The sequence below is a fragment of the Canis lupus genome, chromosome X (assembly GCF_011100685.1).
Source record: "Canis lupus familiaris isolate Mischka breed German Shepherd chromosome X, alternate assembly UU_Cfam_GSD_1.0, whole genome shotgun sequence".
Lineage (NCBI taxonomy): Eukaryota > Metazoa > Chordata > Mammalia > Carnivora > Canidae > Canis > Canis lupus.
Genome location: NC_049260.1, coordinates 82,186,847 through 82,213,385, shown reverse-complemented (window position 1 = coordinate 82,213,385; position 26,539 = coordinate 82,186,847). Strand labels below are relative to the sequence as shown.

The window sequence follows — 26,539 nt, the reverse complement described above, 5'->3', positions numbered from 1 at the left end:
GGAGGAGATAGTCAATAAGCGATAACACCCCCTCCCCCGCCCCGGGGATTGAGAAACACTATGCCTTGGAGTCAACTGCTCCTTTTGGGGTAGGAAGAGAATATGAGCTTATAGCAAGAGTAGGCCTCTGCCCTGCTGAAGGCGGCAATAAGCCCCTGAGCCTTTTGAAGGAAGCTGAAAAGAATTCCAGACATGGGCATGAGAAGGCAAACTCAAGACTGTCTCAGTTTTGCCGGGAGCCTGTACTGATCTGGACTGTTACCAAACATGGACCATCCCATCCCACTCCTAAAGGTTGGTGCCTTTGCCCTAGATATTCCAAACAGTGAAGGGGTCCAGTAGTACACCAATAGGTGTTCTTACCTGAGAGGTCCAGCTACATCTTCCCCGAGCGTCTCTTGCATGCGCCATATTTAGACACTGACTGACTGCCTTTTCCTCCATACCCTCAGTATTGAGGCACGGGCTGTGCTGTGTTTGAGCAGAAATGGGTGGATCTGAGAGCTGATTACTACATGATATACTGCCACATCAACCCAGGAGCTGAATTGAATCATTCAGTGATCAGTCTGGCAACATCTTACTCCCATAAATCATAGAATCGTCTAACAGCACAGCAGTCTCTTTTTATCATCTCCAAAATATTCACCAGCCATCCCTAGATTAGCATACAACATGCTCTACAAAATCATGAATGCATGGAAGCACTCAAAGAAGAAACAAATTTGAAATAGAGGCCAAATCCCATTTTGAAAAATACCATTTCAACTGAAGATGTCTCCAAACTTCTTTGTTGAGCAGGCTCTCTGTTCAAGGATAGGAGCAGGCAGAGAAGTCTGACCCCTCCCTTCAGCCACAGGAACCTGGCAGGCAGTGAAGCAGGAAACTAATCCTGGGCCAGGATTCCCCCCACCCAAGCTCTGTCCCAGCTATTCAGCTATACTAAATGTCTTTTGTTGGGCTGGATTCCCTAGCACTCATGATGCAAGGGGTATGGATGCGATAGGGATTTTGCAAAATCCCCATTCTGTAAGTTATGATACTACTAATAATAGCTCACATTCATTGAGTGGTTACTATGTGGAAGGCTTTCCAGTGCTTTACAAGCATCATCTCATTTAATCTTCACAGTAAACCTCTGAGGTACGTAAGCAGCCCCATTACACAGATGAGAAAGGTCAACTGATTTTTTTTCTAAGGTCATCCAGTCAGCAAGTAAGTAGCTGAACAAAGAGTAGAACCAAAATCCATCAGGAGCTTCCCGCTGGTTCTCCAAAACTACTCATCTGGAAAAGCAGAGAGAGGCACATGACTGCAGCATACAGGGGAAAAGGAGAGGGACTCCAGTTCTCTAGAGGTAGGTTGGACCTAAGGATGGTTGAAATAGGGATCTTGATGGGGTAAGCTGAAGCAAGATGGAAACAGAGAAAGAAGAGAAACTGTGACTTTTTGGAGGTAGCTTTCACTGTCTCTAAGCCAAGAGCTAGACCCCCTCTACACTATCTTCTACACAGCTGAGGCACAGGCATAACAAAAATCTCAAGCACTTGGAGAAGCATCTAAAATGTTCTAAGATCAAGAAGCATGTTCTCACTGAATCAGTGGCTCAGTGCAAAGGAGCACCTTTGATCTGGACATCCCAAAAGCCTAGATACCTTAAATTACTTGCCCTGCCTGTACCTGACATTATGAAGAATGAGGCAAGTGGCAAGTAAATAAGCTACTCAATGAATACACATTTGTTAATAAAGCTCATTTCTGAAATGCCTCTAACAGACGTTCTGAGCTCAAGCCATATTCCATTCAATCACCTACACCTTCTGTGTATCTCCAGGTCTAGAAAAACCTCATTGCTGGTCATGAGATCCTTCTGCCCTGCATCCTTCAATTCATACCTACATGGTTCAACCAAGGGATGGGCTTGTAAATTCCAGTGTCAGAGGAGGCATAAAGAGCAGTTTGTATTTTTGAACTCAGATTGTTCTGGCCTCACTTCTTGGCAGTTGAAGACATCTGGATTTGAGTACCATGCATAAAAAAATAGCTCAAAATATATTGGCAAGGCCTCTCTAATTTCAGCCTCTAATTTCTAATGGCAAAATGGGAAGGACTTCAAGCCTACAGACCAAGAATACACTGAGAAGACTATTAGGGAAACTGAATTTTAAAAAGGAAGAAAGTTCATGTGATTACTGCCATCCACAATCTAAGAGAGCAACCTGCAAAGGGATGATTTCTTGGTTGATTGCAATCTACAATCTGGGTCAGGGCATCTAGGTGACAAACAGTGGTATAATCACTGTTGCTGCTGCTGCTGATGATGATTAAGATGATAATGGTATTTACAAGGGAGAAAACTTATAGGTCTTTATATTTTTCCCAAGTGTTTTCACATGCAGTGTGTCAGGTGATTCCCCATGAGATATGTAGAAGAGTGTCAGTGTTCCACCATGTGTTGAAGAGAAGGACAGTGATTCAGACACCTGTCTGAGGTAACCAATGCTGAGCAAAAATGTCAAACACTGACGAGAGGGTGGCCCTAATGAAATCACCCCTTGAACGGTGTTTCCTGCTACAAAAGTGTTCAGGATCTCTAGTAAAGAGAGGACCTAGCACCTCCAAAGGACCAGACATGCCTGAAATGACACTGGCCAAGGTGTGGCTCCTCCAAGCTAGCACCTTCCTTCATCTCTACCCTCTGTCTGTCCTTAAACCTCCTCTAGCCCACTCAACTCGCTCTCCATTTTTCTACTAATCAAAACCCCAATTCAACAACATTCCAAATATTCTAAACCATACTGACTTGTTTCTTCTCTGAACTTCTTGTTTTGTTTTTTTTTATAATAAATTTATTTTTTATTGGTGTTCAATTTGCCAACATACAGAATAACACCCTGTGCTCAACCTGTCAAGTGCCCCCCTCAGTGCCCATCATCCATTCACCCCCACCCCCCGCCCTCCTCCCCTTCCACCACCCCTAGTTTGTTTCCCAGAGTTAGGAGTCTTTATGTTCGGTCTCCCTTTCTGATATTTCCTACCCATTTCTTCTCCCTTCCCTTCTATTCCCTTTCACTATTATTTATATTCCCCAAATGTATGAGAACATATAATGTTTGTCCTTCTCCGACTGACTCATTTCACTCAGCATAATACCCTTCAGTTCCATCCATGTTGAAGCAAATGGTGGGTTTTTGTTATTTTTAATGGCTGAGTAATATTCCATTGTATACATAGACTACGTCTTCTTTATCCATTCATCTTTCGATGGACACCGAGGCTCCTTCCACAGTTTGGCTATTGTGGACATTGCTGCTAGAAACATCGGGGTGCAGGTGTCTCGGCGTTTCATTGCATCTGTATCTGGGGTAAATCCCCAACAGTGCAGTTGCTGAGTCGTAGGGCAGGTCTATTTTTTAACACTTTGAGGAACCTCCACACGGTTTTCCAGAGTGGCTGTACCAGTTCACATTCCCACCAACAGTGTAAGAGGGTTCCCGTTTCTCCACATCCTCTCCAACATTTGTGGTTTCCTGTCTTGTTAATTTTCCCCATTCTCACTGGTGTGAGGTGGTATCTCATTGTGGTTTTGATTTGTATTTCCCTGATGGCAAGTGATGCAGAGCATTTTCTCATGTGTGTGTTGGCCATGTCTATGTCTTCCTCTGTGAGATTTCTGTTCATGTCTTTTGCCCATTTCATGATTGGATTCTTTGTTTCTTAGGTGTTGAGTTTAATAAGTTCTTTATAGATCTTGGAAACTAGCCCTTTATCTGTTATGTCATTTGTAAATATCTTCTCCCATTCTGTAGGTTGTCTTTGAGTTTTGTTGACTGTATCCTTTGCTGTGCAAAAGCTTCTTATCTTGATGAAGTCCCAATAGTTCATTTTTGCTTTTGTTTCTTTTGCCTTCATGGATGTATCTTGCAAGAAGTTAGTGTGGCCGAGTTCAAAAAGGGTGTTGCCTGTATTCTCCTCTAGGATTTTGATGGAGTCTTATCTCACATTTAGATCTTTCATCCATTTTGAGTTTATCTTTGTGTATGGTGAAAGAGAGTGGTCTAGTTTCATTCTTCTGCATGTGGATGTCCAATTTTCCCAGCACCATTTATTGAAGAGACTGTCTTTCTTCCAGTGGAGAGTCGTTCCTCCTTTACCGAATATTAGTTGACCATAAAGTTGAGGGTCCACTTCTGGATTCTCTATTCTGTTCCACTGATCTATGTGTCTGTTTTTGTGCCAGTACCACACTGTCCTGATGACCACAGCTTTGTAGTACAACCTGAAATCTGGCATTGTGATGCCCCCAGCTATGGTTTTCTTTTTTAAAATTCCCCTAGCTATTCGGGGTCTTTTCTGATTCCACACAAATCTTAAAATAATTTGTTCTAACTCTCTAAAGAAAGTCCATGGTATTTTGACAGGGATTGCATTAAACGTGTAAATTGCCCTGGGTAACATTGACATTTTCACAATATTAATTCTTCCAATCCATGAGCATGGAATATTTTTCCATCTCTTTGTGTCTTCCTCAATTTCTTTCAGAAGCGTTCTATAGTTTTTAGGGTATAGATCCTTGACCTCTTTGGTTAGGTTTATTCCTAGGTATCTTATGATTTTGGGTGCAATTGTAAATGGGATTGACTCCTTAATTTCTCTTTCTTCAGTATTACTGTTAGTGTATAGAAATGCCACTGACTTCTGGGCATTGATTTTGTATCCTGCCACACTGCCAAATTGCTGTGTGAGTTCTAGCAATCTTGGGGTGGAGTCTTTTGGGTTTTCTATGTAGAGTATCATGTCATCGGTGAAGAGGGAGAGTTTGACTTCTTCTTTGCCAATTTGAATGCCTTTAATGTCTTTGTTGTCTGATTACTGAGGCTAGGACTTCCAGTACTATGTTGAATAGCACTGGTGAGAGTGGACATCCCTGTCTTGCTCCTGATCTTAGGGGAAAGGCTCCCAGTGCTTCCCCATTGAGAATGATATTTGCTGTGGGCTTTTGGTAGATGGCTTTTAAGATGTTGAGGAATGTTCCCTCTATCCCTACACTCTGAAGAGTTTTGATCAGGAATGGATGCTGTATTTTGTCAAATGCTTTCTCTGCATCTAATGAGAGGATCATATGGTTCTTGGTTTTTCTCTTGATGATATGTTGAATCACATTGATTGTTTTACGAGTGTTGAACCAGCCTTGTGTCCGGGGAAAAATCCTACTTGGTCATGGTGAATAATTTTCTTAATGTACTGTTGGATCCTATTGGCTAGTATCTTGTTGAGAATTTTTGCATCCATGTTCATCAGGGATATTGGTCTCTAATTCTCCTTTTTGGTGGGGTCTTTGTCTGCTTTTGGAATTAAGGTGATGCTGGCCTCATAGAACGAATTTGGAAGTACTCCATCTCTTTCTATCTTTCCAAACAGCTTTAGGAGAATAGGTATGGTTTCTTCTTTAAACGTTTGATAGAATTCCCCTGGGAGGCCATCTGGCCCTGGACTTTTGTGTCTTGGGAGGTTTTTGATGACTGCTTCAATTTCCTCCCTGGTTATTGGCCTGTTCAGGTTTTCTATTTCTTCCTGTTCCAGTTTTGGTAGTTTGTGGCTTTCCAGAACTGCGTCCATTTCTTCTAGATTGCCTAATTTATTGGCGTATAGCTGTTCATAATATGTTTTTAAAATCGTTTGTATTTCCTTGGTGTTGGTAGTGATCTCTCCTTTCTCATTCATGATTTTATTAATTTGAGTCTTCTCTCTCTTCTTTTTAATAAGGCTGGCTAATGGTTTATCTATCTTATTAATTCTTTCAAAGAACCAACTCCTGGTTTTGTTGATCTGTTCCACAGTTCTTCTGGTCTCAATTTCATTGAGTTTTGCTCGAATCGTTATTAACTCTCTTCTGCTGGATGTAGGATCTATTTGTTGTTTTTTCTCTAGCTCCTTTAGGTGTAATGTTAGTTTTGGTATGAGTCCTTTCCAGTTTTTGAATAGATGCTTGTATTGAGATGTATTTCCCCCTCAGGACTGCTTTTGCTGCATCCCAAAGATTTTGAACAGTTGTGTCTTCATTCTCATTAGTTTCCATGAATTTTTGAAATTCTTCCTTAATTTCCTGGTTGACCCTTTCATCTTTTAGCAGGATGGTCCTTAACCTCCACGTGTTTGAAGTCCTTCCAAACTTCTTGTTGTGATTTTGTTCTAATTTCAAGGCATTATGGTCTGAGAATATGCAGGGGATGATCCCAATCTTTTGGTATCGGTTCAGACCTGATTTGTGACCCAGTATTTGGTCTATTCTGGAGAAAGTTCCATGTGCACTTGAGAATAATGTGTATTCAGTTGAGTTTGGATGTAAAGTTCTGTAGATATCTGTGAAATCCATCTGGTCCAGTGTATCATTTAAAGCTCTCGTTTCTTTGGAGATGTTGTGTTTAGAAGACCTATCGAGTGTAGAAAGCGCTAGATTGAAGTCACCAAGTTTAAGTGTATTATTATCTAAGGATGTCTTAACTTTGGTTATTAATTGATTGATATATTTGGCAGCTCCCACATTCGGGGCATATATATTGAGGATTGTTAAGTCTTCTTGTTGGATAGATCCTTTAAGTATGATATAGTGTCCCTCTTCATCTGTCACTACAGTCTTCGGGGTAAATTTTAGTTTATCTGATATAAGGATGGCTACCCCTGCTTTCTTTTGAGGACCATTTGAAAGGTAAATGGTTCTCCAACCTTGTATTTTCAGGCTGTAGGTGTCATTCTCTCTAAAATGAGTCTCTTGTAGACAGCAAATAGATGGGTCCTGCTTTTTTATCCAGTCTGAAACCCTGCGCCTTTTGATGGGGTCATTAAGCCCATTCACGTTCAGAGTCACTATTGGAAGATATGAGTTTAGTGTCATTATGATATCTATTCAGTCCTTGTTTTTGTAGATTGTTCCACTGGACTTCTTCTTAAAGGGGAATTTTAAGAGTTCCCCCTTAAAATTTCTTGCAGAGCTGGTTTGGAGGTCATATATTCTTTCAGTTCCTGCCTGTCTTGGGAGCTCTTTATCTCTCCTTCCATTCTGAATGAGAGCCTTGCTGGATAAGGTATTCCTGGTTGCATGTTTTTCTCATTTAGGACCCTGAATATATCCTGCCAGCCCTTTCTGGCCTGCCAGGTCTCTGTGGAGAGGTTTGCTGTTACCCTAATACTCCTCCCCATAAAAGTCAGGAATTTCTTGTCTCTTGCTGCTTTAAGGCTCTTCTCTTTATCTTTGGAATTTGCAAGCTTCACTATTAAATGTCGAGTTGTTGAACGGTTTTTCTTGATTTTAGGGAGGGATCTCTCTATTTCCTGGATCTGAATGCCTGTTTCCCTTCCCAGATTAGGAAAGTTTTCAGCTAGGATTTGTTCAAATACATATTCTGGCCCTCTGTCCCTTTCAGCGCCCTCGGGAACCCCAATTAAACGTACGTTTTTCTTCCTCAGGCTGTCATTTATTTCCCTTAATCAATCCTCATGGTCTTTTAATTGTTTGTCTCTTTTTTCCTCAGTTTCCCTCTTTGCCATCAACTTGTCTTCTATGTCACTCACTCGTTCTTCTACCTCGTTAACCCTCGTCGTTAGGACTTCTAGTTTGGATTGCATCTCATTCAATTGATTTTTAATTTCTGCCTGATTAGATCTAAATTCTGCAGTCATGAAGTCTCTTGAGTCCTTTATGCTTTTTTCTAGAGCCACTAGTAGCTTTATAATAGTGCTTCTGAATTGGCTTCCTGACATTGAATTATAATCCAGATTTTGTAACTCTGTGGGAGAGAGGACTGTTTCTGATTCTTTCTTTTGAGGTGAGGTTTTCCTTCTAGTCATTTTGCTCAGTGCAGAGTGCCCAAAAATAAGTTGTATTGGGAAAAGGAGAAAAAGAGAGGAGAGAAAGAAGGAAAGAAAAGAGAAAAAGAAAAAAGTAAAAAGGAAGAAAAAAAAGAAAAAAAAAGAGAAGAAAAAGAGAAAGAAAAAGAAAGAAAGAGGGGGAAAAGTGTGGGGGAAGCAATCAGAAATCAAAAAGAAAAAAAAACACGGGGGAGTATCTTCTGATTCTGTATACTTTAAGTCCCTTGATTTCCCCTGGAACTTGTCCGTCTAGTTGGTCTTCTGGGGGAGGGGCCTGTTGTGCTGATTTTCAGGTGTTAGCACTTGGGGGAGCTGCTCAGCCCCCTGCCTGGTGCAGGGCTCAGTGGGGGTTGTTTACCCCGTGAGGCCCCAGGAGGAACAACCACAGTGGGGGCGGCCAGCTCTGGAGCCCTGGATTCATCTCCCGCAGTAACTACGGAGCTCTCAGCCTGTAGGGGCCTGGATGCTCAGCTTGGGGCAGGAGCGTCCTTGCTGTCCTGTGCCCTCCCGGCCTCTGCCTGTCCCGGGGGGAGGCCGGATCCTGGGCTGTGTCCCCCGCGCCCTGTGCTCCTGGTCTGCGCTGTTGGATTCGCGCTCCCAGCTGGGCAGCCCTCTCCGCGGAGCCTCCCCCCGAGCCCCTCTGATCTGCTCCTGGGTCCAGCCGTGTGCGCTGCAGCTCTTTAAGGAGCTCGGCACACTCTCCCTGGGGCGCAGGTGTCTGTTAGTGTCCCTGGGAGCCTGAGGGCATCCCCGCCCCTCCTGGGGTCCTGCTCTAACTCCCTGCGAGTGCCTTTCTGCCCGGGAAGATTGGTGAAGCTCCTGCTTCTCCAGGACGGAGCTTTCCTTTCCTGGGGGCACTCGCCCTGGCCTTAGCCCGGCTCCTCGTGGGGCCCCTCCCCCTTGGAGGCCTTTTGTTTCTTTATTTCTTTTTTCCCTGTCTTCCTACCTTCATAGAAGCGTGAACTCTTCTCACTGTAGCATTCCAGCTGTTCTCTCTTTAAATCTTAGGCCGAATTTGTAGATTTTCAGGATAATTTGTAGGTTATCTAGGTAATTTGGTGGGGACAGGTGATTTGGGAACCCTACTCTTCCGCCATCTTGCCGAATTCCCCTGAACTCTTGTTTTGGATCAATACATCCTTTTGAAAAATTGATGAAAGCTATAGGCCTTTCTTTTCCCTCAAGGGGGGGATATATATTGGCAGACGTGTTGCACCCATGCAGACTCTTGCACCCAAGTGTGTTCCCTCTCTCTCATACAAACACACTTTTGAGTATACAATAAATTAGATCTTGGGCTAATTTAAAAAGGGATCATCTTTAAGGCCAGATGAAGAAAACCTGAGAATAGATGGCTTACAGGTAGAATCATTCTCCTTTGGCTTTTACCATCCCTCTTCTAGCAATCTTTTACCCCTCACCCCAGCCTACTTGTCCCATCCTCTACTCTCTAGCTTCTTGTTGTCCTTCATTACCCAGGGTTCATCACCACCTTGCCCCTTCTCCACCCATCTGGGAGTCTCATTCCATCAGGACTCAGGCACAATGAGCTAGCTCACTTGCCAATCACTTGGCAGATCCCAGATAATACATTTGACAGGGATCTGCAGATCAAATGGGACGTGTATTTGAACTGGAGTCTTCTGGAAATAATAGGGGGGTTTGGAGGAAGGGAGGGAGAGTCCTTTCAGAACTCCTGTCCGTTTCACCTAGGAGAAGGACTATGGCTATCTACTCTAGAAAACATGATATACTTGATGTTGACCTACTCACATTTGAGATAATAGGCTATCACTGAATATGAAGAGAAGACAAAGGCCATGTCACATACATGACGGTCTTCTCTAAACAACTATCTTCAAACTCTTTGTACCTGAGGTTCTGCCATTGTCACTGGCTTACCACTCCTGCACACACTGTCCGCAACAGTTTATGTCAGAACTACCATAGGGGAATAGTTGAAGAAAAAAGTCCTTACGGAAGTTGGTGGTAAGTCCTTCTTGTGAAAGAATGACCACTGGATGGAGAGCTTGTCTCGGGAGGCCACAGTGCTGGTGTAGGTGCAGACAAGTGTGACATCAGATCCAATAGTCACGTTCACAATGCTGTTTGGGATGGTCACCTGCACCATACTAACTTGACCTGAAAAAGTAATCATCAGAACAAAAATGGTACACTCTCACATTCTGACAACAATCTTTCATTACAAAGCATTTTCAAGGACATCTTATTTGAGGAATCCAAGGTGAGGAGGAGGAGGAAGAATGCTGAGCAAGCAATTGGCGTGGGGATAGGGAGTTTCTCACAAATGACAATGTAATGAAACTCAAATCCTATGTGATGGTGAGATAATAACACCGAACTGGGAATTATTCTGTATAAGCATGGCCTTAAACAGAGGTTCTTGAGCAGCCCGGGTGGCTCAGCGGTTTAGTGCCGCCTTCAGGCCAGGGCGTGATCCTAGAGACATGGGATCAAGTCTCCCGTCCGGCTCCCTGCATGGAGCCTGCTTCTCCCTCTGCCTGTGTCTCTGCCTCTCTCTCTCTCTCTCCTCTCTGTGTTTCTCATGAATAAATAAATAAAATCTTTTTAAAACCCCCCAAAAAACAGAGGTTCTTAAAATGTTGTCCAGGGACCCAAACAGGTCCATGAGCATGGAAAACAATCCAGTTTGCCCAGGACTAACAGATTTCTCATATATGGAACTTTCAGTTTTATTTTTTTCCTTCCAAGTTTTTGTTTAAATTCCAGTTAGTTAACATGTAGTGTAATATTGGTTTAAGGAGTAGAATTTAGTGATTCATCACTTACATACAACACCTAGTTCTTATTAATTTTTAAAAAAAAATTTTTTTTATGATAGTCACAGAGAGAGAGAGGCAGAGACATAGGCAGAGGGAGAAGCAGGCTCCATGCACCGGGAGCCTGACGTGGGATTCGATCCCGGGTCTCCAGGATCGCGCCCTGGGCCAAAGGCAGGCGCCAAACCGCTGCACCACCCAGGGATCCCAACACCTAGTTCTTATTACAACAAGAGCCCTCCTTAATGCCCATCACCCATCCAGCCCTTGCCTCCACCAACCTCCCCTCCAGCAGCCCTCAGTTTGTTTCCTAGAATTAAGAGTCTCTTATGGTTTGCCTCCCTCTCTGTTTTTATCTTATGACAGCATTGCTTTGGCAGCTATGTAATGTGTGCTTATGTATTTTTGTTTAAATAATTTTTAGTTTTAATTTCTAATTCAGTAAATATAGATAGAAATAACTGACATAGCAAAGATTCTTTGGGGTTCCTCAGTAATTTTAATTAAAATTTTTTTTTAATTTTTATTTATTTATGATAGTCACAGAGAGAGAGAGAGAGGCAGAGACATAGGCAGAGGGAGAAGCAGGCTCCATGCACCGGGAACCCGACGTGGGATTCGATCCCGGGTCTCCAGGATCGCGCCCTGGGCCAAAGGCAGGCGCCAAACCGCTGCGCCACCCAGGGATCCCAAAATTTTACTGAGATAATAGTAGATTTGCATACAGTTCTTAGAAGTAATCACAGATATCCCATGTACACTTTACCCAGCCCCTCATTACAGTAACATTTTATAAAACTGTACTATAATATATCACAATTAGGACATTCATATTGATACAATCCACCCATCTTATTTTTATTTCTCCAGTTCTATTTGTACTCAAGTGTGCATATGCATTTAGTTTTATACACTTTTATCACATGTAAGTGTGTGTATCTGCCATTGCAATCAAAATACTGGACGGTGTCATCACCACAAAGATCCCTAATGTTGCCCTTTTATAATCACTTACCTTCCTTCTGCAACCCCATCCCTGATTCTAAGCATGGGTAGCCACTAATCTGTCCTTCATTGTTAAAATTTTGTCTTTTGTAACCTTTTGGGATGGGCTTTTTTTCACTCATAATTACCTAGCAGCATACCCAAATTGTTGTATCTGTAACTCATTGCCATTTGTTGATTAGTAGCATTCAATCTGCGTAACAATTGACCCATTTAGGAACATTTGGGTCATTTCCAGGACTTGGCAATTGAATAAAACTCCAAGGTACAGATTTTTCAGTGAATATAAATTTCTATTTCACTGGGATAAATTTCCAAGAGTGCAATTGTTGGGTCAGATGGTAGTTCCATGTTTAGTTTTATTAAAGAACAAAAACAGGGACGCCTGGGTGGCTCAGTCGGTTGAGTGTCTGACTCTTGATATCAGCTCAGGTCTTGATCTCAGGCTGGTAGGTTCAAGCCCTGCTTTGGACTCCATGCTGGGCACAGAGCCTATCTAAAAAAAGACAAATAAACAAGCCAAAAACCAGCCACATTGTTTTCCAGAGTGGTTATATCAATATACATTCCCACCCATAAGATATGAGTGGTCTAGTCTCTCCACATCCTCCTCAGTCTTTGGTATTGTCACTAATTCTCTACTTTAGCCATAATAAGTATATAGTAATATATCATTGTGATTTTAATTTGTCTTTCTCTGGTGCAATTTTATGACGCTAAACAACTTTTTATGTGAAAATTTGTCACTTGTATGTGTTCCTTGGTGAAAGGTCTGTTCATATCTTTAGACCATTTTCTAACTGGATTATTTAATTTTCAACTGTTAAATTTTGAGAGTTCTCTATGTAATCTAGATTCCAGTCTCTTCTTGGACAGAGATAGTTTTATTTCTTCCTTTCCAATTTATATGCTTTTTGTTTCTTTTATTACCTTATTGCAATGGCTATAACTTCCAGAACTTTACATGTACAACATGTACATGACATAATACAGGATATGTTGTTAACTGTAGGTTATTTGTAGATGCTTCTTATCACGTTGAGGTAATTCTCCTTTGTCATGGGTTGAATTGTGTCCCACCAAAAGGTATGTAAAAGTTCTAATTCCTGGTATCTGTTAATGTGACCTTATTTGGAAATTGGTTCTTTGCAATGTAATTAAGCTAAGGATCTTGAGATGAGATGATTCTGGATTTAGAGTGGGCTTTAAATCCAATGACTGTTGTCCCCATAAGAGAAAGGAGAGGGAAATTTGACAAAGATACACAAGGAGAAAGGCCATATGAAGGTAAAATCAAACACTGGAGCAATGTACATACAAGCAAAGGAACACCAAACATTTCTAGCAGCCAAGTAGCAGAAAGCCATGGCACAGATTCTACTTCAGAGCTTCTAAAGAAAATCAATATTGCCAAAGCTTTACCTTCAGGCTTTGAGCCTCCAGAACTGCGAGAGAATAAACTTCTCTTGTTTTAAGCCATGTGGTTTCTGGCAATTTCTGACAGCAGCTCTTGGAAAGGAACACATCTATTGCTTAATTTGCTGAGAGTCTTTATCATGAATGAGTACTGGATTTTGTCAGATGCCCTTTCTCCATCAATTGATATAATCATTTGCTTTTTTTCCTTAAGCTTGTTGATATGATAGATTACACTGAATGACTTTGAATGTTGAACCAGCCTTGCATACCTGAAATAAATCCCATTTAGTCATTGTGTAGAATTCCTTTAAAACATAGTAGAATTCAATTTCCTAGTGTTTTGTTGAGAGTTTTTGAATCTAGGTTCATGAAAGTATTTGGTCTATAGTTGTCTATTTCTGTACTGTCTTTAGTTTTAGTATCAAGGTAATACTAGCCTCATAAAATGAGTTGAAAGCCTTCACTCCTCTTCTGTGTTTTGGAAGAGACTGTGTAAAATTATTGTTAATTATTTTTTTCTAATGTTTGGTAGAATTATCCAGTGCAAGCATCTAGGCCTGGGTATTTCTTTTTCAGGAGCTTTTTAAATTGTGAATTCAATTTCTTTAAGGGTTATGGTATCTTCAGATTATCTATTTTATATCAGGTGAGCTTTAGTAGTTTGTTGTTTTGGGGGAATTGGTCCATTTCTTCTAAGTTGTCAAATAGATGAATGTAAAATGTGCACATTTCTTTATTATATTTTTAATGACTGCAGGATCTGTGCTGATACCACATATTTCATTTCTGATATTGGTGATCTGTGTCTTATCTCTTTTTATTTTTACCAATCTTGCTAGAGATTTGTCAAAATTATATATCCGTTTTTTCAAGGAACCAGATTTTTATTTCATGTAATGATTTTCCTATTTCAATTTCATTGATTTAAGTTCTTATTATTTCCTTTCTTTTCTTTGTTTTGGGTTTATTTTACTCTTCTTCCAGTTCCTTGATGTAGAAACTTCAATTATTGACTTGATGCTTTTCTTAATTGCAAATGGAAGCATTTAGTGTTATAATTTTCTGTTTTAGCACTGTTTTAGTTGCATGTTACATATTTCCATATGTTGTATTTTCATTTTAATTCAGTTCTATGTATATTCTTTAAACTTCCTTTGAGATTTCCTTTTTGGTCCAGAGATTATTTAGAAATGTGTTGTATAATTCCCAAGTGTTTAGAGATTTTCTTGTTGCCTTTCTGTTCTTGATTTCTAAAAGTTTGATTCCATTGTGCTCAGAGAACAGATTCTGCATGATTTTAATTCTTTTACATTTGTGGAGGGTTTTTTTTATGGCCAAGCATATACTCTATCTTGGTATATTCTGCAGGTGCTTGGGGAAATAAATGCATTCTGCTATTGCTGGGTGGAATACTTTATACAAAAGATGTATTTTAAAATTATGGGAATGCCTGCGTTGTACAGCCAGTTAAGCATCTGATTCTTGGTTTTGTCTCAGGTCATGATCTCAGGGTCATGGGATTGAGCCCCATGTCAGGGCCCTTGCTCAGCGTGGAGTCTGCTGAAAGATTCTGTCTATCTCTTTCTCCCTCTGCCCCACCTCCCATCTCTTAAATTATCAAATAAATCTTTAAAAACACTATGAATACTCACCAAGATAGACCACATTATGGCCTTAAACAAATCTTAACACATTTAAAAGAAGAGAAATCACACAATGTCTACTCCCAGACCACAATGGAATTAAAACAGAAATAAATTAACAATAAGACTACTGGGAAGTCCCAAAATACATGGAGACTAAACAACACACTTCTAAATAACACATGAATCAAAGAAATCTCAAGAGGAAATTTAAAATACTTTTAACCAATGAAAATGAAAATACAACTTATAAAAATTTGTGATATGCAACAAAAGCAGCACTTAGAGGGAAATTTCAGCACGAGTGCATATATTACAAAACAAGAAAGATCTAAAATCAATCATGTAAGTTCTCACCTTAGGAAACTAGGAAAAAAGAATAAATTCAAAGCAAAAGAAAAGAAATAATGAAAATTAGAGCAAAAATCATTGAAATTGAAAACAAGAAATCAATACAGAAAACCAATGAAACCAAAACTGGTTGTTGAAAAAGATAGGTAAAATTGATAAGACTCTAAGTTAGCTAACTAAGAAAAAAATAAAGTGAACACAAATTGCTAGTATCAGAAATGAAAGAGCGCCATAACTTTAGATACCATGGATATTAAAAGGATAATAAGGGTAGCCCTGGTGGCGCAGCGGTTTACCGCCGCCTGCAGCCCGGGGTGTGATCCTGGAGACCCGGGATCGAGTCCCACATCGGGCTTCCTGCATGGAGCCTGCTTCTCCCTCTGCCTGTGTCTCTGCCTCTCTCTCGCTCTCTCTGAATGAATAAATAAATAAATCTTAAAAAAAATAAAAGGATAATAAAAGAATACTAGGCATAATACCCTCCAGTTCCATCCACATTGAAGCAAATGATGGGTATTCGTCCTTTCTGATGGCTGAGTAACATTCCATTGTATATATAAACCACATCTTCTCTATCCATTCATTTGTCAATGGACATCAAGGCTCCTTCCACAGTTTGGCTATGTAGGGGAGGTGGGCAGGGGGATGGGGTGACTGGGTGACGGGCACTGAGGAAGGCACTTGACAGGATGAGCACTGGGTGTCATACTATATGTTGGCAAATCGAACTTCAATAAAAAAATATATTTAAAAGAAAAAGAATACTAGGAACAACTCTCAGCCTACAAATTTGTTAACCTCAATAAAATGGACCAATTCCTTGAAAAACACAACCTGTTAAAACTCACACAAGAAGTAGACAATTTTGACAGGCTTATATATACTCTATATGTACTAAAGAAATTGAATCAATAATTAATAGCCTTCAAAAAAAGAGGTTCCAAGCCTGGGGCCCCTGGTGAATTCTACCATACATTCAAGGAAGAAACTTAACCAAGTATCTACAATCTCTTTCAGAAGATAGAATAAAGGGAGTATTTCCTAATTCATCCTATGATGTCAATATCACCCTAATACTAAAACCAAAGACATTACAGGAAAAGAAAACTATAGACCAATATCTCTAATGAACACACAAAAACCCTTGATAAAATATTAGTAAATCAAATCCAACAATGCATAAAAAGAATTCCATACCATGGCCAAGTAGGATTTATCTAGGCAAGGCTGACTCAAAATTTGAAAATGAATTAATGCAATCTATCACATGAACATGTTTTTAAAAATCACATGATCATATCAGTATATTCAGAAAAAGAATTTTCCAAAGCCCAATGTCCATTTGTTATAAAAACCTTCAACTAGGAATACAGAGGACTTACAACTCAATCAAGAACACTTACAAAAAACCTGCAGCTAACACCATCCTTAATGGTGAGAAACTAGAAGCGTTCTTACTAAGATCAGGAGTCAGACAAGGATATTCCCTCTCATCACTCCTTTTCAATCTCATTCTGAAGTTCTAGCTAATGCAATAAGATACAAAAAGTATACAGATTGTGAAGGAAATGACAGATTACATGATTGTCTATGTAGAAAATCCAAAAATAAACCTTATGGAACTAATAGTGATTAAAGAAAGTTTTCAGGATACAAGGTTAATGCACAAAAGTTAGTTGCTTTCCTATATACTGGCCATGAACAAGTGGAATTTGAAATTAAAAATACAAAACCATTTACATTAGCAACACCACCCCCCTCCCCCCGCCAAATGAAATGCTTGAGTATAAATCTGGAAAAATCTGTACAAGGGCTATATGAAGAAAACCAGAAAACTCTGATGAAAGAAATAAAAATAAATAAATGGAGACATAAGACATAGTCTGTGTCTCAATAGAATAGGAAGACTCAATATTTTCAAGATGTCAGCTCTTCCCAACTTGCTCTATGGAGTCAATGTTACAGTCAAAATCTCAGGAAGTTATTTTGTGGATATTGACAAAGAAATTCTAAAGTTTGTATGGAGAAGAAAGAGACCCAGAATAGCCAACACAATATTGAAGAACAAATTTGGAGGACTGACACTACTTCAAGACTTCCTATAAAGCTATAGTAATCAAGACTGTATAGTATTGGTGAAAAAAATAGACAAATAGATCCATGAAACACAATAAAGAGCCCTAAAACAGACCCACAAAAAATAGTCAACTGATCTTTGACAACAGAGCAAAAGCAATACAATGGAGCAAAGATAATCTCTTCAACAAATGGTGCTGAAACAACTGGACGCTTATGTAGAAAAAAAAGAATCTTGCCACAGAACTTACACCCTTCACAAAAATTACCTCAAAATGTATCTAACAGATCTAAATGAAAAAAGCAAACTATAAAACTTCTAGAATATAACATAGGAGAAAATCTAGATGACCTTAAGTATAATAATGATTTTTAAAGATACAACACTAAAGGCACAATCTATAAAAGAAATAATTGATAAGCTGGGCTTTATTAAAACTAAAATATTTTGCTCTGCAAGGACGCTGTCAAGAGAATGAGAAGACTAAAGCCACAGACTAAAAAAACTATATGCAGAAGACATATCTGATAATGGTTTCCTATCCAAAATACACAAATAACTCATAAAACTCATGAATAAGTAAACAAACAACCACATTAAAAATGGATTAAATGGACACCTGCTCAGCAGTTGGGCGCCTGCCTTTGGCTCAGGTCGTGATCCCAGGATCCAGGATTGAGTCCCGCATTGGGCTCCCTGCGAGGAGCCTGCTTCTCCCTCTGCCTATGTCTCTGCCTCTCTCTGTGTCTCTCATGGATAAATAAATAAAACCTTTAAAAAAATGGATTAAAGACCTTAAAAGACCTCTCACCAAAGATGATATACAGATGGCAAATAAGCATATGAAAAGATGCTTCACATCATTTATCATTAAGGTGATACAAATTAAAACAATGAGATACTACTACACATCTATTAGAATGGCCAAAATCCAGAACACTGACAATACCAAATGCTAGTGAGGATGTGGAGCAACAGAAACTCTCCTTCATTAATGGTGGGAATGCAAAATGGTACAGGCACTTTGGAAGACAGTTTGATGTTTATTTACAAAGTAAACACACTCTTAACCGTAGTGCCCAGCAGTTATGCTCCTTGATGTTTACCAAAAAAAATTGAAAATTTATATCCACACATAAATCTGTGCATGAATGTTTACAACAGCCTTATTTATAATTGCCCAAACTTGGAAGAAACCAAGATGTCCTTCAGTAGATGAATGGATTAATAACCTGTGGTATATATGGGTTCCTGGAGGCTCAGTCAGTTGAGTGTCCTGATTTCAGCTCAGGTCATAATCTCAGGATCCTGGGACGGAGTCCCATGGCACGTTGGACTCCCCACTCAATGGGGAGTCTGTTCGAGGATTTTCTCTCTCTCCCTCTCCCCCCCCCCGTCTCCGTCTCTCTCTCTGTCTCTGTCTCTCTCTCTCCCTCTCCCCCTCCCCACCCTCACACTCTCTTGCTCTTTCTCTCTCCCCTTTAAAATAAATAAATCTTTTAAAAAATACTTTAAAAATAAATAAAAACACAAACTGTGGTAGACACAAACAATGCTAAAAAGAAGAGCTGTTAAGCTATGAAAAGATATAGAAGGACATTAAATACATATCACTAAGTGAAAAAAGCCAATCTGGAAAGTCTATATACTATATGATTTCAATTCTGATATTCTGGAAAAGGCAAAGCTATGGAGACCATGTAAATATCATTGGATTCAAAGGGTTGGTGGAGGGGAAGGCATGAATAGGTGGAACACTGAGCAGTGAATATATTCTACATGATAATATAATGGCAGATGCATGTCATTATGCATTTGTCCAAACCCACAGGCATTTTGTCTATCATGTTAGGAATCCCCTCTATTTAAATCTGTCATTTTAGGGATGTCTGGGTGGCTCAGTGGTTGAGTGTCTGCCTTTGGCTCAGGGCATGATTCTGGAGTCCTGGGACTGAGTCCTGCATCATTCTCCCCACAGGGACTCTGCTTCTCCCTCTGCCTATGTTTCTGCCTCTCTTTGTGTCTCTCATGAATAAATAAATAAAATCTTTTTTAAAAATCTCATTTTAGCAGACAGTCTCTTTTATTTTGTTTCATGTTTTACACACAGCCTACTTTTGTGGACTGGGTTTCTAATGCTAATTTAATGTCCAGAGTTTCTACAGTGTTGTTTTGGTCTGTCTGGTTTAACCACTGTCACTGGGGCTTCTGTGTTTGTCTTTGATTCTATTGCCTGAGCGATTGGAAGTGTTTCTCCAGGCCAGGTTGCTGGGTGCTTCTCAGTGGGGGAATCGCTATGGTGGGACACTCCACTGTAGCCCTGTGTCTGGGGAGTAGTGGGCGGGTTGGAGGAAGAGTCTCAGACTCACACAAAGAGTCTTCCAGAACTGAGCATTTGCTGTGACTTCATTCCTTTTGTCTGTTGTATCCTCTGGCCTCCTCAGTATCTCTAGATGAAAGTGAGGAGTCTCAGGCTCAGTGAGAAAAAGAATGCTTCCTTTGTCTACTCTTCTTGGTGTGGCTTCTTATGACTCATCCAGTGGTGTTGGGCTCACTTGATGTAAGAGGGACTCTCATTAGATCTGGTGGAAGAATAAGCCTCCCAAGGCTGCCCTCTGTTACTAGGTTGAGATCTGGAAATCCCAGAACTGTTTACCCTTCTTCACTTGGATGGAAAGAAATAAGACCCCTTGCCACTGTGTTATTCCCAGCACCCAAACCACTGCTTTCTTCTTATAGTCTTTCAGAACTCTCCCTGGATTGTCTTTTACGTTATTTCCAGGGAGAGTTTAATACTTGTTTCTAGCAGAAAGAAGCAAGGACAAGCAGCTCTATGCCCTTTTATTCAGACCAGAAATATCCCTCAAGTTTTAAGAGTGTAAAAGGGAAAAAAAGAGTGTAAAAGGGTCCTGAAACCACCAAGCCTGAGAATTGTTGACCTTCTGAAATGATGAGCTGCCCCTATGATTTGGGGGAATGCCAAAGAGTCTCCCACTCCAAAACCCAGCCTACCACTGTACTTGAAATTCTCAGTACTATACAAGCATCTTTCAAAGGGCTGTTATAGGGAACAATACTTTGGGTAACACTCTAGAGACACTGGCTCATCTTATTAACTGGTTATTACCCATTGCAAAGTCAGAGAGTATAGAAGTTCTCCAGGATGGAACGTAAGACCATCAGATAGGTATTAGAAAAAAAAGATCAAGTTTAATAGATGCTCTCTATGCTGCAGGGGAATCTGAGTGAGAGTTCTGGCTTCTTTCAGGGTTACAGACAAGTAGTAGAATGAAAGTACAGAGATCATGAAAAGATCAGAGGAAATGTACAGGAAGACGAATCCTTGCCCCCTTCCCAATTCTGCACACCCAAAGACTTTAATTTTATTTTCCTTACTTAACTACAGGCAAACATAAGTCATGAAATTGACAAACATTTTGAAAAATTAGAAGAAAAAGCAAACCATTGTACTGAGACCCCTGGTTTTCCATATTCAATAGCCAAGTAGTCTGTCACAGCCAGGCCACCTGGTCCAGCTGTTTCTCTGCCAGAGGTTGGCTGCTTATATGGCAACTGATGCGGTGATAAATTGAGATTAGTGATTTAGGATAGGCATCAAAGCAGCACCTTCTAACTCCATGCAGTTTCCCTCTTCTCAATGTTGTCTCCAGGCTTTCCTGGTTCCCATTATTTATGCCTTTCCAAAAAACAAAACTGACCCTATGGAAAATAGCTACTCTTTCCAATGGAAACTTTATTGGGGAAGGCTAAGTGGCTCTCTCCTGACCTCACAGAGCCCATCTTGTTTTTCCTAAGTTAGTCACACCTTTGACTATGCTTAAATGATGATTTCCAAATGCCTTTAAAGTGTACAAGATAAAAAGGACAGAATAGTGATTTGGTGGCCATTGAAGTCCCCGAAACTTTCCCCTAAAAACAGAGATTTTAGAGGTATTATTCGGCTATCATTTTTGTCTTCTAGTTTGGGTCCCAGCGTCTGTTATGGGATTAGTGTAATGGTGGGAACTTATGACAAAGTAAGCACCCTGCCCACCCCCTACAAAATGCCCCTCAAAGGCTGCTCTCTGCAAAAACATTAGAAGGCAAAGTAAGCACAGCTCTACAAGGCAAGCCATGGAAGAGGCTGTGGTGTCTATCAACAAATACCCGTTGAACACCTGTTTTGTGCCACCTACAGTGCTAAACATGGAGGAAGCAATAATGAACAAATCAGACACAATCTCTGCTCACCCTGTCCACATGGCAGGAAGCCATTTGGAGCACAGAATGAGGACAAATGAAAATCAAGGATTGGGGAATATAAATGTGATATCAGCAATTTGAACAGTTTTTTTTTTTAAATAGAAGACATACAAATACATAAATAATTTGAGGTCTGTAGAAGCTCAACAACATCACCTCAGAATAAGGATGGTCACCTCCAAATCTACTGTGAGATTTTTTTTTTTTTGAGAAGACTACATATTGTCCTATAATAGGTAACAATTGGCAAGGCAATATCTCCAGATAATTTTATTGCCCAGATTCCCAGTACTCATCACCACAATCAATCCTCAAATTCTGAAGAAAAGATGGTTCTCAGAAATTGCTCTTCCCTCATATAGCAACAGTATTCTTCAGAGCCCAAAGTTACATATTTTCAGATGAACTTACAAAAAATATTACATGCTGGGCATTGAGGGGGGCACTTGACAGGATGAGCACTGGGTGTTATTCTGTATGTTGGTAAATTGAACACCAATAAAAAATTAATTTATTAAAAAAATGTCACATGCTTCCATTAGTACGCATTACTTAAACCATTGAGATCATCCTCTAGCCCATTCAATAGGATTCCCTGTAATTGTGGAAATGTTTTATCTCTGAACTACCGTTCAATTTAGTAGTCATTACTCACATGTGGTTGAACACCTGGAATGGGGCTGGTGTGACTGAGGAACTGTATTTCTAAGTTCATTTCATTAGAATTAATTTAAATTTAAGTAGTCACATGCAGATAGTGAACAGCACAAATGTAACCTTAAACTGAAAGTGATTCTGTAAGTGGCAGGTAAAAAAAAAATCCCTTCCTTTGGATTAATTTACTCTAAACTGGGAAAGTATTTTAAAATTGAGAAGGTCAGAAAAACCTCTGTATTATTAACAAGACAGTGAATGAATAGCAACATATAGATTAGTGCCTGATGTAAACAAAACTCAGAACTGCAATCTCCCTCACTGCCTTGGCTGAATTAAAAAACAAAACAAACAATACATATGTGGTCGAATATGCATAATTGTTTTTAAAAACCAGTGCTTGTTATTAAAAGAAACTAACCCAAAGTATATACACATATTTATCAATGTTTTCAAAAGATTTTTTTCATGTTTTGGTAATGATTGTTTACTCGTGTACTTAATGTCTACAATATGGCAGGCACTGTGCTTATAGGAGAATCATTCTCTTAATATACCACAGCAAAAATATTCCTCAAATAACCATATTTAATATGATGCATTTGAAGTGATTTAATTTCCAGCAACTTCACACATAATTGCTTCATTTTTGACCTATAATATAACTAAAGGATCACTTATGTTTTGGATTTGACCATGAGACCAAAATTCAAGTATATTACTGCTTTAAAATGCATAGCATGTATCTCCAGAAAATGAAAAAAATTAAAATATCTTTTTAAGAGGTGACTAATATATAGTACAAGTATCTAAACAATATATGTGAACTTTTTGCACAGACATTTTTGATGAAAATGATGTTCCTGAAATGGAATGTAACTGACTTCCGAAGAAGTCATCAGAAAGATTTTTTTGATCAAATCAACTTTTATTGCAGTATAATTGTCATATGCCATTGTACAGAAAGATTTTGATTAAAATCTGTCTTGCCTAGTTGTACAGAAAATTGGTTTTAAATACACATATGAAAATTGTTTCTGAATGCTTGTGGTTTGGGAAGGTAATTCATTTATTTTTCCAGGTTTATGGACATATCATTGACATACAACAAAGCACGATTGTAAAGTGTACAACGTGTTGATTAGATGCACTTACATATTTCAAAATGATTACTACCATAGTGTTAGCTAACACCTCCATCACATCACATAATTACTATTTCTTTTTTTGTGATGAGAACATTTAAGACCTGCTTTCTTAGCAACTTTCAAGTATATATACAGCATTATTAACTAGGGTCACCATACTATACATTAGATCCTTAGAATTTGTTCATCTTCTAACTGGAAATTTGTACCCTTTGTCTAACACCGTCCAGCCCCTGGTAACCATCATTCTACTCTGTTTCTATGAGTTCGACTTTTGCAGATTCCACTTATAAGTGATATCCTACAGTATCTGTCTGATTTGCTTCACTTCGCATAACACCCTGAAGGTTCATCCATGTTGTTGCAAATGGCAGCATTTCCAAAGGTAATCCATTCTTTCAACACTTACTATGAGCCCACTGTGTGCCAGGCACCGTGCTTGACACCAAAATATGACATTCTTCCTGAATGAAGAAACAAGACCAGGTAACACATCAAATTGCACATTGATAAAAACATGATCAGCTGTTTCACAGCCATATCTGGATCAACTGAGGGACACCACCAATGCCAGGTATAGATTACTGAAATCCCCCTTTCTCCAACTTCCATACGTATGTAAGCACAGCAAACAATAATAAATTATACCGTATTTCCATTCCACCTGCTAGAGTGACACTACCATATTTTGCTATGGGCCAGCTAGACTGTATATGTATAGATACATAGTACACACTACAGGCCAACAAAACCAGTTACATAGTCACCAAAGAACAAAGGCTCTGTAGTATTTATTGGTCTTGCTCTAAAACCCACAATCAAATAAGATCCTGACATCATGTAAGTAATTTTTTAAACCATAGAAAATTGTATACAAGGTATAAATCCAATTTTGTAATGTGATATATATACCTGTGAAGGAAAAAATATATAGGTAAGACATTCACTCAAATCTCTGAGTGGTAAGATTGCTGGTGATTTTTATTTCATTTATATGTTTTCGTGTTTTGAAACCTGTCTACCATGCCTATACACTACCTTTGTAATCAGTAAAAATTAGTTATAGTAAAAACCATTCTTGCAACTATTCCAAAATTCATGTCTAGCATAGGCCTAAGGCCTCATGTAAGGAAATAGGTATTGACCACATGTGTGATTTTAGGGGACTGGTGTAGAAGGCCTGGGAGCAATCCAATTAGCTAATGACTGGAAGCTCTTTAAGAAAGAACAAAGACTTTCACTGTCTAAAGTTTAAAATGAATATTACTGGGGGTGATGGAGGGAATAGTGACATGTTCCCCCGAAGATAGAAGCTGAGAAAGGTGGCTTGTTCCAGCTCTAAATCCTAGTTAGATCACGTGATAAATGCAGTATTGCCTTCTGGTGACTCCACAGAACATGTAGGTTGAAACATTTAGAAATGAATATTTCTAGAACTATTACTGAATACCATATGGTTTTAAAATGTCACACTTTTAAACTATAAAACTGGCCTAATATTCTTTGTAGAAACTCCAGAAAATATGGAAAAGCTTGGGAATGAAACAAAAATCATCTGTAATCCCATCACCCAGAGGTAATGACCATGAACACTTTGGTATATAACCTTCTAGCAATTTATTCTAGTCAAATGTGTGTATCTGCCTTTTCACCTAATATTTATCTTGGGTATTTTCTTATGCCATTAAATATGCTCAGTGAACCTCATTCTAATGACTGCCTAATATTACCAATGGCTTAAGAATATCAGAATGACTGTAAACAATATTATTGTACCTACTATGAAGCTAACATCATAAAGATAGATTCAAATGGATCTGGTCTTTGAAAAAGTGAGCGAAGGGATTTTCTGAACTGGTGAGCTCTCCTGGGTCTTACCAACATCAGGATTTTGACTCTAAGAATGATTTTGTTTTTCTCAAATGCCTAAAAACACCCATATCGTGCACAATGACAAATCACTCACGTAGTTTCCAAAATAGAGTCTTAGGTTTGGAAAACTGCAACTCTTAAAGAAACATTAGAGAGTAAAGCATAGCAGGCCCTCCAAGTCAGGCTCTGTTTGTTGTAACAAAGCAAGTGGATCACAGTGGGAAACCCTAAAATAAAAGAGGAAAGAAAAACTATCCTTGGTGTAAACTTCAGCTTCTGAGCAAATTAATCTGTTCACCTTCCAACTTAAGAGAGAGAGGGAGACAGAGGCGGTGGGAGGAGGGAGAGAAACACTGTGATTTTTCTGAGAAAATTTTAATTCAGGAGCTACATAAAATTCCATTTACAACATGGCCTACATTTGCTAGGCTAGAGTTCTGAAAATTACCTTATGCAGCAAACTAATCATGATTCCTTTGAAGTGAAAGAGGAGAACATTCATGTAAAAATTTGCGATTTCGGTTTAAAAGAAAATTCCAGTTCCCAATCACCTTTGATGGTTTGGAGACCCTTTCCTTACCTGCAAGGCAGCTTAGGATCAGAAAGACCTTCCAAAACGCGAACACCATTGTGTCAGGGTTTGTCGAGCGTAGCCGAGGACCGGTAGCTTGCCTGAGCTAGGCTGAGTCTCCAACTGGCTTCTTCAATCACACTGAGGTTTGCCAGGCTTATCTGCCGGCATCACGAAGCAAATAGCCTTTTCAGGCTTATTGGGTACAGTCCTTTCTCTGAGCGGATTTGTGTTTCTTTGAAACACTTTTTACGGGCGTGTTTCCTTGATATATTTGCTACTGTGTTAATAATAAACCCGTGCATTTAAATTCTTCAGGCTCTTTGTACACAGATTCTCTGAGTTTTATTGTTTAAAATCAATCCTATTAAAAAGTTAAACTTGGGGGGGTGTATGGTTGGAAGTGAACCTATACAAATAAAAGCTGACAAGGCTAATTAATTTCAAATATTTCCATCGAAGTCTTCCAGCATGGATTCACTAACCTCGTTCACAAATTGGGTTAATAAATTGGTGCCCTAAGGTTTTCTCAGGAGCCAGGGTTCACAGGAAGGACAGGGGGGTTATGAAGCAAAAAGCATTCATTTATTGTGTGAACAAACTCTGGACACGTCACACTTTTTTGAAGCCCTGGCAGTTCTCACTACCTTGGCAGTAGAACGCATAGCATGCTATGGTCTTCCTGGTTAGAGACCCTATAGCATTTATTCACTCACCAAACGCTATATCATCAGGGAAGTGAATAAATGCTTTAAGACTTCCACTGGATGAGTCTGAATTTTTGCAGAATTAGGTTACTGAGTAGGTACAATAGGATTTCTTTGGAGGAGAGTTTCCCTAGGAGCGAGTGATGGTAGGCTGCCTCC

General features: G+C 39.5%; 1 protein-coding gene across 2 annotated transcripts in view; it reads right to left on the bottom strand.

Annotated features, from left to right (window-relative positions):
- Window positions 1-25,906, bottom strand: part of VSIG1 (V-set and immunoglobulin domain containing 1) — a 44,439-nt gene extending 18,533 nt beyond the window's left edge. The window contains exons 1-3 of one of the 2 annotated variants that reach the window (XM_038588041.1): window positions 25,683-25,906; window positions 9,848-10,011; window positions 364-471 (exon numbers count right to left, since the gene is read on the bottom strand). In XM_038588041.1, the coding sequence (XP_038443969.1) occupies window positions 364-471; window positions 9,848-10,011; window positions 25,683-25,731 (321 nt within the window). In that variant the 5' untranslated portion in view covers window positions 25,732-25,906. The remainder of the gene's footprint in view (window positions 1-363; window positions 472-9,847; window positions 10,012-25,682) is intronic. The other variant, XM_038588042.1, reaches the window with a different exon arrangement.
- Window positions 25,907-26,539: the final 633 nt, after the last annotated feature.